Below are 12,522 nucleotides of genomic sequence, written 5' to 3'. Positions count from 1 at the left end.
TCAAGTTGATGTGCTCTAGAATGACCCAGGAGAAGAGCCTGTGTGGGATTATTTTGACTAAGTTAAGAGAGGGGAAGACCTACTCACTGTTAGTGACACCATTCCCTGTGCTTGGATCCTACACTGTATAGAAGAAAGTGAGCTAAACACAGATGTTCAATATTTTCTGCTTCTGGGCTGAGAATGTAACATTGTCAGCTCAATCAAGTTCTGTTGTCCTCCCTGACGTGATGAATATACTTTTTAAAAGAAGTCTAAGTTGGGCTGTGGTGGCACACACCTTTAATCCCAGCACTCAGGAGGCAGAGTTCAAGGTCAGCCTGGTCTACAAAGCAAGTTCCAGAACAGCCAAGGCTATACAGAGAAACCCTGTCTAGAAAAAGGAATGAATGAATGAATGAATGAATAAAAAAGTCTGAAATCAAAGAGAGCACTAATATGGTAGAAGAGATACTGGGTTCAAAGGTGATGCATTTGGTGTACAAATTTAAATTTAAGATAAGGGAGATATAAACTTGATAAAATCCAAAGAGAAGTAGATTTATTTTTAAATGGGAAAGTAAAGGAATAATCAATGGAACAGTGGCTACGAAAATAAAAGTAGATCAGTCATAGGCCAAAGGAAAAGAGACAATTAGTTAATAAATATTTATTGAGTACTTAGTATTTTAAGATTCACAGTTCCATCTGGGTAAGGGGAGTGCTGGGAACTGAACCTAGGGCCTCATGTATTAGGCAAGCGCTCTACAGCAAACTATAACCACAGCCAAAGAAGATAATGGATGAGAATGCAATGATCAATAAAACAGCAACTTAAATTGCAATGGAAGAAAAAGTTTTGAATAGTAAAAAAAATCAAGAGGCATTAAAATGAACTAGCGAATGACTAGAAGGCTGTTTTAGATGATATGGACAGGAAGGCCTACTTGAGAGGGTAACAGTGAACTGAAATTTGAATTATATGAATGGAGAATTCTTTTAACTTTATGTGTATGGGTGCTTTGCCTGCATGTATGTCTACATACCACTTATGCACTCTTGGTGGCCAGAAGAAGGTGTCAGCTCCCCTGGAACTGGAGTTGCAGAGTGCTGTGAGCTGCTAAGCAAGGGCTAGAATCTAACCTTGGGTCTTCTGAAGAACAGACAGTGCACTTAACTGCTGAGCAAACTCTCCAGTCACGTGAATGGACAGTTCTTTGGGAGATCTGGACAAAGCATATTTGGACCAGAACAACACAGTATAAGCTTGACCTGTTGGATGAACAGAAACAACAGAGTGGCTGGAACACTGTAGGTAAGGGACAGAGCAAAAGAAGAAAGAGAATTATGTAGGGTTATTTTAAGTTGTCTAGAACTCAAATTCTGTTTTAAGAAGACATTTTGAAGAGACATGCCACTGCTTTATGAAAAATAATTCTATCTGCTGTTTGAAGGACAGAGTGTAGAGAGTTTTCTGGAGGCAAGGATGATCAATTATTAGGTCTCAGCAGAAATTTAAACAGAGAATTGACGCTAGGCGATGAGAATAAAGGTGCTCACACTTGGCATGTTTTTCATTGAGCCAATGGGTTCTCCTTCATGAGAATGAGGGAAGGATACCCAAGAATCATACCATGGCAATATGTGATACATTCAGTATGATGGAGCAGTCTTACATATGAGAATGGAAGGAAAGAATTGGTGGGTATAGGAAGTAGCATGGATACCTATGGAAGAAAATATTTTAAGAAGTAAATAAAGAAATACAGACTTGGTGGCTGTGTCATGGGCTATGCTATAAACATTGACTAGGTTGATTAGAGTAGGCTGATAAAAAGTACAAAGAAAGAACTAGAAACAGAAAACACAGGAGTCTGTTGAGAAGGGAATCATTAAAATGGAGCAGTACGATACATATTATGGAAGTTATTTTCCTTTTTATGGTAAGTGAGTAAAATGGGCATGTTTATGCATGAGAGAAAAGGGAAGAAGAGGACCAGAGAAAGAAAATGACTCAGGAAAGGAAGATTACTACAGGAGTAATGTTCTTAAATGAACAGAAGAGATGTGCTTCAAGACAATTAATCAGCAAAGGAGGTGCATTTTTACTGTTGCCAGAGGGGCAAATAGGTAGAGATGGACGCAAGTAGCTCTTGACTGGTTGTTTTTCTATGAAATATGTCACAAGGTCTTTATTAGACATTGTTGGTTAATTGGAAAGTTTTGGGACACAGGTAGAAATAAATCCTCTTAAAAAAGGAAGAAAAGAAATTTACTAGCCAAAGTTGTTAAATAGTCTGTACTTCATTTCATTTGATGTTGAATATGCATGGATCTGAAGTAAATCCATTCCCCCATTACATGATTTTTTTTTCCTAGTCATGTTTAGCTCCTTAGAAGAAGGTAAGAAATAGATTAAACTGAAGTTACAATAGGTATTTGATACAGAGAGATAGGCAAGCAGTGAGGTTAAAGAATTCAGCTAATGTCCTGGAGAATAAAACTGAATAATGAGGGAAAGGGGGAGCATGACAAGGTAATGTCTAGTGAATGAGTGGTAAGAAGATGCTGTGATGAGGTTCAGGGTATAATGACAAACACCCAAGTGTTAGGGAGGTGAAAGGTCAAAAGTCACACTGAGTGGGGAAGTAGACGTGTGATAGGGAGAAAGCTGAGACTGTACAACAGAAACAGGTAAGGGCCCAGGAGACCAAGGTGTGGCTAGGGTCTCATGTGGCTGTTGTATTAGAAGAAAACAAGAAAAGAATGAGTTCAAGAAAGCTAAATTTTCTATTTGTTGGCAGAAAAGTGAGTTTACTTCTACTTAATGGCTTGCTTACATTTAGTTCCTGAAAATAAAGGGCTGAACAGGCAGTTACGGTGTGAACAAGTCTAAACCAGATGCTGCAGAGAATAGAGGAGAAACTAAAGCACATGTAGTCAAGGGGAAATCCCTACTGGACTTTTATCCATGCAGCAAAGCACAGTCACAATTCTGTTCACTGATACCATAAACTGATTGAGGATGAATATTCATTTTGTCTTTTTCAGTGCCTGAGTGTACTCAGAATTGGTCCTGGGCTCATAGAGGTGTAGATGGGTGGTAAAACACTTGCCTAGGATGCACAAGCAACCTGGGTTTGACCCCAACAACACAAATAAAACAAAATAATCCAGGCCTTCTCCTGAAGAAATGAATGAATCACTCACTTATTTCATGCATGTCTATCTGAATGGCATCTTGGCTACATACAAATCTTTAAATTACTATTACCACTCCTGTTGTTGCATTTTATAACAGAGCCAAGGATGAGAGTAACAGAAGAAAGGCTAGGGTCGATTCTCTGTGGCAAGGGAATTGATCTCCACTAAAGGAAAGAGCCACTTACTATGCAATTTTCTTTCATTGTATGGTTTTTATTTTATTGAGTTACTGGAAAGTAAACAAAAATTTAAGTTACCTTGCATCAACTCCATCAAATACTTTCTGACACTCATTTCCAATGACTTCTTGCTTTAGATAGTAAAGCATCCTTACACGAAGCAAAACTCTAAAATAAAATAAAGAAAAGGAGACAAAGATATTAGTCACTAAAGAAAAAAAACATTTTTTATTTTGTTTTGTTTGTTTGTTTGTTTGAGAGAGGAGTGTATGTAGCTTTGGCTTGCCTGGAGCTCACTGAGTAGAATATGCGTGCCTTGAACTCATGGATGAATTCTCTTGCATTACCTTCCAAGCAGCAGAGTATAGGCATATTTATTCCCTTGCTTATATAGAGTCTTTCAATAATAGAGTAATAGTTATATATGGTTAAATAACTCTCATTACTGATGATACACAAAAGATCCTGCAAAATCTTCACAGTGAGCCGGGTGGTGGTGGCGCACGCCTTTAATCCCAGCACTCGGGAGGCAGAGGCAGGTGGATCTCTGTGAGTTCGAGACCAGCCTGGTCTACAAGAGCTAGTTCCAGGACAGGCTCCAAAGCTACAGAAAAACCCTGTCTCGAAAAAAAACCAAAAAAAAAAAAATCTTCACAGTGGTCACTATTTACTGCACGGGAAGAGAGGAGTTTATCTGGAGATTAGGTATATTTGATGGTAAAAATATATAAGATGTTTCATGATTGCTCGAAGATACCATTTGAAGTTAACAATCTCAGACCATACCATCACTAGACTGGAAGGTGACTGTTTAGAGAACGGGTTCTCCACCGCCCACCACCTACTTGTTGCAGTGGTGCTTTACATGCTTTTTGTAGCCTTCGTCTTGAAGGAGCTGCTCAGGATTATACTTCCGAAGCCACTCTGCTTTCTGTATATCAAAGGAGCTTGTCTGAGTCTTTACTTTCTTCCCCTTCCGGCCCCTAGGCACAGGAGCTGAGAGGCCTGTTAAGATGAAGGTACACATGAAAGAACTTGTATAAAAAGCTATGATTTGAAAGATTTTTCCAATACAAGAAATTGCTAGAGACTTTCCGGGGTCACTGAAGGTTACGGAGGTCTTTAGCACATTAATGGCAATAGAACTGACAAAATAACAAATGAAATACAAGCCAAGATGGTTTTATAAAAATTAAGTCAAATTTCACAAATGAGGCAATACTTTATCCCAAATTACAATATTTATGCTGGATTCCTTTGGCTTTGTAACCTATCCCCCTCTTTAGTTATCATAAATGTATCTGTCCTTTGGCATTTCAGAATTTGCTTTATTAATAACATGGAATGGTCTAACCTTAAGAGAGCTAAGGTCATTTTTATGCCCTTGAGAGTTTTACTATGAATTTATTTATTTATTTATTTATTTATTATGTATACAACATTCTGCCTCCATGTTTGGATGTACACCAGAGGAGGGCGCCAGATCTCATTACAGATGGTTGTCAGCCACCATGTAGTTGCTGGGAATTGAACTCAGGACCTCTGGAAGAATAGCCAGGGATACACACAGAGAGAACATTGTATACATAATAAATAAATATTAAAAAAATACTATCTGTATTACTTTGAAATTTTAGACAAAAGTACATTAAGTATTATTTATACAAGAAGACTTTTTTTTTTAGGGTTTCTCTGTAGCTTTTGGTTCCTGTCCTGGAACTAGCTCTTATAGACCAGACTGGTCTCGAACTCACAGAGATCCGCCTGCCTCTGCCTCCAGAGTGCTGGGATTAAAGGCGTGCACCACCACCGCCAGGCACAAGAAGACTTTTTTAAAGGAAAGAAATATACTTGCCTAAATGATTTTGTAGCTCACGTGTCTGGCCATCTTCAGTGGGGGTGATGAGATCCCATATAAAGCCTTTAATTTTCTCATCACCTCGATAATGAACTAGGCAATAAGCCAAAAGTGCTCGGCAAATGATTTCTACGTCGTGTTCATTCAGCTGCCGTTTAAAACGCCCATGAGACAAAATCTCTCTCCATCGGCCCCACCTGGTTAAAAAAGGAACAGTCACAGTAATATTTACTTAAGTCTGAGCAAAAGAAAAAAAACTCACACATAAAAGCCAGGAAAAAGAAAAGAATTTGTCATCATAAAGATTTACTAAAGGTTTCTCTTGTATACAGAGCAAAGAGGCAAAGAAGAGTAACTTTCAATCTATCTTACTCTGTGACAGAGATACTATTGCTCTGAATTACTGAGTGTGCAAATTTCAACAAGAAGCTTGACATTAGTGATTCATTCAAATAGTGTAAATACAGAAAGATTATATATGCTAAACACAGATTTGGGATAATTAAAAAATGTTATTGATTTTAATAAGATGATTGAAAATAGCATACTTAAGTTTATATATAATTGTTTATAACAAATACTAAAAATAACATTTTACCCATAAACCAGCAGGTTTTTCTCAACTCTAAAGCATTCAGTTCTTCCATAGCCACTGGACCGGTCACAGGGTCTCCGGAGTTTGGGTTTTTCTTCTCCTTCACTTTCAGCTTCAGATAATTCAGCCAATTCATCTTTTGTGGCACTAAAGGGTCTGGTTTGCTTCCTAATTCTTGGGGTGTCGATAACTAAACTGTTCTGTAAAAGTTAATGTTATAATTAGGGAAGGTACTTTAACAATTTATTTACAGTAAAACTATTTTCACTTTTTAAATTATAGAAAAAAATAGTAGTAGAAAGAAAAAATAAGTAACAGATCTACTATTCTATCAAGTCAACTGAAGATACCTTTTTTTAAAAACTTATGATACATATACAGTTTTCTGACATTACATTCATGGAATAAAAACAATTGGTATTTTCTGGGATTAGTAAAAAAGTTATTGACTTTAGAATAACTGTTCTGGTGGGAGTTCCATCCCAAGCCCCTTCCCCCATCTCTCTCCAAGCCATGCTGCATCTCAGAAAGCTCGCCAAATGATGACCCCTACCCCAGAGATGCTCAAGGTCACTCCAACAGGGTATTTAAACTGGCCCCCCGAAAACAGACATGTGGTTTTACGGTCTCACTTATCTGTCTCCTCTCTGGGGGTTTGGGAGCATTTTATCCATTAAACCTGGGCTTTTTCTAATTCGGTCTGATTTGTTCTCATTTGGATTGATGCATAGACAGAGGGCCTTTGGGAGTAGAAAATTTTCAATAACCAAAATATATTTTTGAGACTCAATTTCAACTTCACGATTTGTTTACTAACACAGATAACTTAATTTGGATTGCTTTCAACTTTAGAAAAAATGCTGAAGTAAATGTTTTTTTAAATCAAATGAATAGGAATTGAGATACTGGTCAAATGTTGTTAATATTTTGAAGAACTAGAAACATAATTACTTCTGTACAGAATAATTATACTAATATATAAAAAGGCAAAGCAGTGTCTCAGTCCCTCATGACCAATTCAGCTTAACTCATTCAATCAAATCCTGTGTTTGCCTCTAATATAGGTACTGTTGATACAAACATCAGTAATATAGTTTCTGCTTAAAATGAATCCAAAACTTTGGCAGTCAAATAAATATGTTAAAAATAAATACTATTCAGGATATGTTTTACAATATAAGAAGAGTACAAAAGCTGACTGGAAGTTAAAGTATAAAGAATTTTTAAAGAATTAGAATTTTGCAAGATAGTCACTATCATGACAAGAAAGGAAACAAGGGGCGGGAAATACCATCAGAAACTTAGGAAAGCCCTAGAGCAGAAAAGGATACATAGAAGCAGAGGAAGTCAGGTTCAGAGAATAAGGGTTCTTGGACAGTGCACTGTACTTAAAGAATACATGTGTAATGATGTGATCGCTTGTTACACAGCAATCTTTGCTAAATTTCTCTGGTATAAAGTTAATAGTTTTGCTTATCTAACTAACATATTTTAGAGAGTTTAAATTGAGAACACAGAAATATCCTCTTTGTTTTTAAGTAACTATTTAGTTATGTATTTTTTGTATATAAAAGTGTCATGCACTCCTGTATGACAGAAGAAGGAATCCAGTTCCATCTTAGATGGCTGTGAGCCACCATGTGGTTGCTGAAACCAGCACCTCTGGGAGAGTTGAGCAGTCTCTCCGAATATGTCATCTTTCCAGCACCATTTGTTTCCTTAATCCACTAATTTTAAAATTAGTATCATAGTGAATTAGGAATGATGTTACATTCCCCTCACTTCTTCTTCATTTATTAATTGGAATTTTTATAAGGAAGAATTGTCTGATTGCCTTTTCCCTAGTTTTTATTCTTCTTCATTTTTTTCAAATGATTTGTATTTGAATAATATTTCAGGTATTTTAAGTTCTTGATGAATTTCTATATAACAGAAATATTAACTTTCATATGTAGTCTGCCACAAATAGTTACCAGTATGATAGCACTTTCATAAATACTTACCCTGCCACTGATGGCATCTATATCTATTTCTGCTTTTTTAGCCCATTTTTGCCAGAAGTTGGGATCATCTAAGGAAATATCTGTCCGGTTTCCAGATGCTACAAAACTTGCCTGAAATATATAATAGCAAGTTGTTAAAATACTTAAAACATTAAAAAGACCTTTGAAAATAAACTATCATCTCTTTGCATTTACTGTGCACAAAATTTTAATTTAGCATACATACAAACACTGAAGACATGTTCCAATACAGTGGCCTTAAATATAACAGCATTTGTTCAAAGCAAATGTTTTTAAAGCCAACACAGAGTATAGTTTAGGAGCAGAAAAAAGTAAGTTACTATTGTGGGTTAATTTGATAGTTTTCAATAAACAAGGATAATAATTTCTTTTTGGTAGGAAATGACATAAGACAGAGGAATACTTTCTAAAATACTATAGGAGAATTAAAAATATTGGTAGAATTAGCCAGCTGTGGTAGCACATGCCTTTAAATCCCAACACTCGGGAGGCAGAGGCAGAGGCAGGCTATCTCTGTAAGTTTTAGGCCAGCCTGGTCTACAAAGTGAGTTCCAGGATAGCCAGGGCTAAGTAAGAGAGACCTATCGCAGAGAAACAAACAAACAAGAAACCCAAAAAACAAAAACAAAAAAAGACAAAGAAGCAGCAGCAGCAACAACAGCAGCAATTATGATAGAATTTAATTTATGGGTTGGCAAGATAGCACTTTGCTCCCCCTTTAGCAAATAAGTAATTAAAATTTTAAATTACATATTTGTGTTTGTGTGCTACGTGTATGCAGTATGTGTATATGTTTGTGGGCTACAACAGAGTATGCACATGTGGTGGTCAGAGGTACCACTATACTTTTTTTTTAAAAAAAGTTATTTTTATCTCATGTGCATTGGTGCTTTGTCTGCATGTATGTCTGGGTGAAGCTGTCAGGTCCCCTGGGAGTGGAGCTACAGACAACTGTGAGCCACCATGTGGGTGTGGGGAATTGAACCCAGGTCCTCTGGAAGAGCAGCCAGTGTTCCCGAGCTCTAAGTCATCTCTCCAGCCCCCTTCTATTTATTTTGAGATAGGTGCACTCCTTTTACACAGAGTTCACTGATTAGCTAGGCAGGCTGACCAGGTAGCTTCAGGGCTCGTCTTGTGCTAAGGAAGACCAGCAGACACATTCAGCCTCATGGACTGAGCAACTCCTAGATTTTGGACCTTCCATTCATATGCTGCCACTGTTAGAATAGCTGGTGACGCTAATAAATTATATATATATTACTCTAGGGCAGTGCTTCTCAACCCTCCTAGTGCTATGACCCTTTATTTTGGCTCATCCTCAAGTTGTGGTGACCCCAGTCATAAAATTATTTCATTGCCACTTTATAACTGTAATTTTGCTACTAAATATCTGATATGTAGAATATCTGATATGTAATCCCCAAAAGGTTGAGAACCGCTGCTCTACAGAACCCTGACAGACCCTAACTGTGTGTTACTGTAAGAAGGAACCAAACCAAAGAAATTTTGAATAAAATTTCTATTTTGAATAGGAGTCAAATAAATTTTAAGTTCCCAAGACTTCCCTGGGTAACTGACGTCACTGCCATCCTGGTTAGGAAGTTGAGACATAAATGGGGGCAAGCAACACTGCCACACTCAAGTAAACGAACCAACTAAAACAAGATAAGTGTACCACATAGGGAAATATTCCTAGGAAAGTCCCATATCCCTGAATCCTGATTGGTAGATAATATAACTGTAACATGGCACAGATGTTTGTGGTTTTCACGCTTACTACATTATGCTTTGGGGGGGGGGGGCACAGTTCAGCTCCAGGTCTGTTTGGTGACCGTGGTTGATTGATCAGTAGCAGCTTGATTAAAATAAATTTTGTTTTCTGCATTTACTTGGTGTGTGAGTTGAGTTGTCTCCAAGCAGACCCCATAATATTACCTTAGCAAATGTTGATCCACGTCCTTCTGATTCAATTGTGATAGTTTTCGTTCGACGGAGTAAAATCTGGTCAATATCTTCTTCACAGAACTTAGAGCCTTCATCTTCCTCCTCCATAATGGCTCCATATGCACCTCTTCGAAGCAGGTCTTCTATTTCCTTTTTGGAAAGCTGCTGAATCTAAATAGAAAAAAAAAGGTATTTCTAGGAGTTACAGCATTTTAAAGGTCACAAAATATGGAAACTACCCCAATGAACACTAAAAACATGCAGTGTCTTATTATGGGCTTGGGCCACACATGAGAAAGAATTCCCTAGGATAATAAATTGAAGTTACTATTTTTTGCTGTTTTAAAAATATAAACTACCACCTAACTAAAATGGTTTCAATTAAATCAATGCCCAAAGGCCAAGCAATTTCCATTTTAGTACTATGATTCTATATTAAGCAAAATATTTAAGACAAAACAACAAAAAACAAACAAACCCACAATCCATAATATGTAACAAGACCAAAGCCAATGTTAGAAGCTGGTAATTAAATTTTTAACAACTGAAAATCTTCCTGAATTCTAGTAAGTTAAGCATCATACAGATGTCCTCAGAAGGTAGTAAACATGCCTGTCTCGGAAAGATTCTTATGGTCCAGCAGTTGTTCTGAAGCTACACACACAGAAGAAAAGGACTCAAAAGTACCAGCTAAGCATGTCTCCATTGTGAAGATGACCTAGTGCACAAACCATGAACAAGACAGCGAGAGTAAGACAAAAGTGTACATACGCCACTGACAGTGCCATCCCTTCCGCTCATGCTCTGTAACACAGCTTTGTCTAGGCCCAGTTTCAAGCTGGCTCGGTCAAACATCTCTCTCTCATACGAGTTACGAGTTACTAATCTGTAGACTTTAACTGCTTTGTTCTGCCCAATTCTGTGACAACGAGCTTGGGCCTAAAGAAAATGAAAAGTTACAAATTATCTTTCAAAATGCATGTGACAATAAACTATATACATAAAACAAGAAAGCATATGAATAGTTTTTGATATGATGAAAAATAATCCCACAATTGGAGGTAAATTATGTTTTAAAATTGTATTTATAAATTATATTTTTAAGTTAAGTTAGATCAATCAGGATATTTAGTTGTCTGTGTGTATGTTATGTGGGCAAGTGTGTGCAACAGCACACGTATAAAGGTCAGAGGATAACTTTCGGGAGTTGGTTCTCTCCTACTATGTGGGTCCTGGAGATTAAATCAGGCTGCTAAGCTTGGAAGCAAGAGCCTTTATCCACTGCGCCATCTTGCCAGCCTGGATTATTGTATTTTAATGGGGATGTTATTTGGCCACCCTTATTAGAAATGCAAAATCCTAGCTGAGTGTGGCAGTTCACATCTGTAATCTCTGCCTTTGGGAGGTCAGTCTGAGCTACATAGTAAGTTTAAATCAGTCTGACCACAGTAGGACAAACACTACCCTCACCTTACCCCCACCACTGCAAAAACAAAAAATGAAAACAAAACAAAACAAAAACCAAATATCAAAATAAACAAAAAATCATACTGGGTATGTTGGCATCTGCCTTTGATTCCAACAGTTCGGAAGCAGAAGCAGGAGAACCTCTGTGAGCTTTAAAGACAGCCTGGTCTACTTAGTGAGTTCCAGGCCGACCAGGGACACACAGTGAAACCTTGTGACGCCAAGTAAAATAACATAAAATATTCAAAATGACAATAAATAAAAATTATAACAATAAATTTAATAAAATTAGAAATTTTCTGAGTACAAATATGATACAGTAAATGGGAGAGATATTATCATGTAGTCTATAAAGGTAGATACTGTGTCCTATTATGGAATAATCTTTTCATACACTGTGAGGATGCGTCTTTGCAAAGGTGCCTTCTGATTGGTTTAATAAATGTGAAATAGCCAATAGCTAGGCAGGTAGAAGATAGGTGGAACTTGTGAAAATAAAGAGAGCCTGGGAAAGGAGGGAAGAGTCCAAAATAGAGGCAGTAGAAGCAGGAAATAAACATGCTGTGATGAAAAAATTTATTGCCATGTGGTAGAAATATGAATTAATTTAAGTTGTAAGAACTAGTTAGTAACAAGCCTAAGCGATCAGCTGAGCATTTATAATTAATAATAAGTCTCTGTGTGGCTATTTGGAAGTGAGCTAGCAGGACAGAAAACCCTGCCTACAGTGTCCTTCAATGCATGCATATATTGCACCACGTACGTGCCCAGAGCCCTTAGATGCCAGAAGAGAGCACCAGCTCCCCTGGACTAGTACAGATAGCTATAAACCACAACGTGGATGACAGAAATTAAACACAGGTCCTCTGCAAAAACAGCCAGTGATCTTGACTACTGAGCTGTCCCCCACCTCCAATCACACTTAATATTCGTTTCTAGGAAGTCCATAGAAAGCTTAAATTTCAAGCCCTCGTTATCTACAGCGTTTTGAACATGGATTTATTATGGCTCAATTTCACATATACTGTATGATGCTTACATTACATTAGCACAAACGTACCTTATATAAAAGGAAATGAAATTCTAACATTTTAATTTTATCATGAGTAAGCTACAGTTAGAAGTAGAGCTTAAGTTTCTTACGTTTATAGGATGCGTTGGGGAGGCAGTGAGGGAACTCAGGCCTAGAAAATCATCTTTTATAAGAAACCGCTCTTCCACTGAGCTAGGTGACCATGACCCATACTTTATTTTTGCCCCATATATTATTTT

The 12,522-nt window shown here is 37.3% G+C and overlaps 1 protein-coding gene across 13 annotated transcripts in view; it reads right to left on the bottom strand.

The window, feature by feature from the left end:
- Positions 1–12,522, bottom strand: part of Chd9 (chromodomain helicase DNA binding protein 9) — a 220,642-nt gene that overhangs the window by 41,563 nt on the left and 166,557 nt on the right. For all 13 annotated transcript variants that reach the window (XM_075976847.1, XM_075976854.1, XM_075976851.1 and 10 more), the window contains 7 exons: positions 10,555–10,722; positions 9,775–9,954; positions 7,819–7,929; positions 5,819–6,015; positions 5,218–5,417; positions 4,208–4,367; positions 3,441–3,530 (listed from right to left, as the gene is read on the bottom strand). In XM_075976847.1, coding sequence (XP_075832962.1) covers positions 3,441–3,530; positions 4,208–4,367; positions 5,218–5,417; positions 5,819–6,015; positions 7,819–7,929; positions 9,775–9,954; positions 10,555–10,722 — 1,106 coding nt within the window. The remainder of the gene's footprint in view (positions 1–3,440; positions 3,531–4,207; positions 4,368–5,217; positions 5,418–5,818; positions 6,016–7,818; positions 7,930–9,774; positions 9,955–10,554; positions 10,723–12,522) is intronic.

Source organism: Microtus pennsylvanicus, chromosome 6 (genome assembly GCF_037038515.1).
Source record: "Microtus pennsylvanicus isolate mMicPen1 chromosome 6, mMicPen1.hap1, whole genome shotgun sequence".
In the NCBI taxonomy this organism is placed as follows: domain Eukaryota; kingdom Metazoa; phylum Chordata; class Mammalia; order Rodentia; family Cricetidae; genus Microtus; species Microtus pennsylvanicus.
This window is presented reverse-complemented; position numbering and strand designations above follow the sequence as displayed.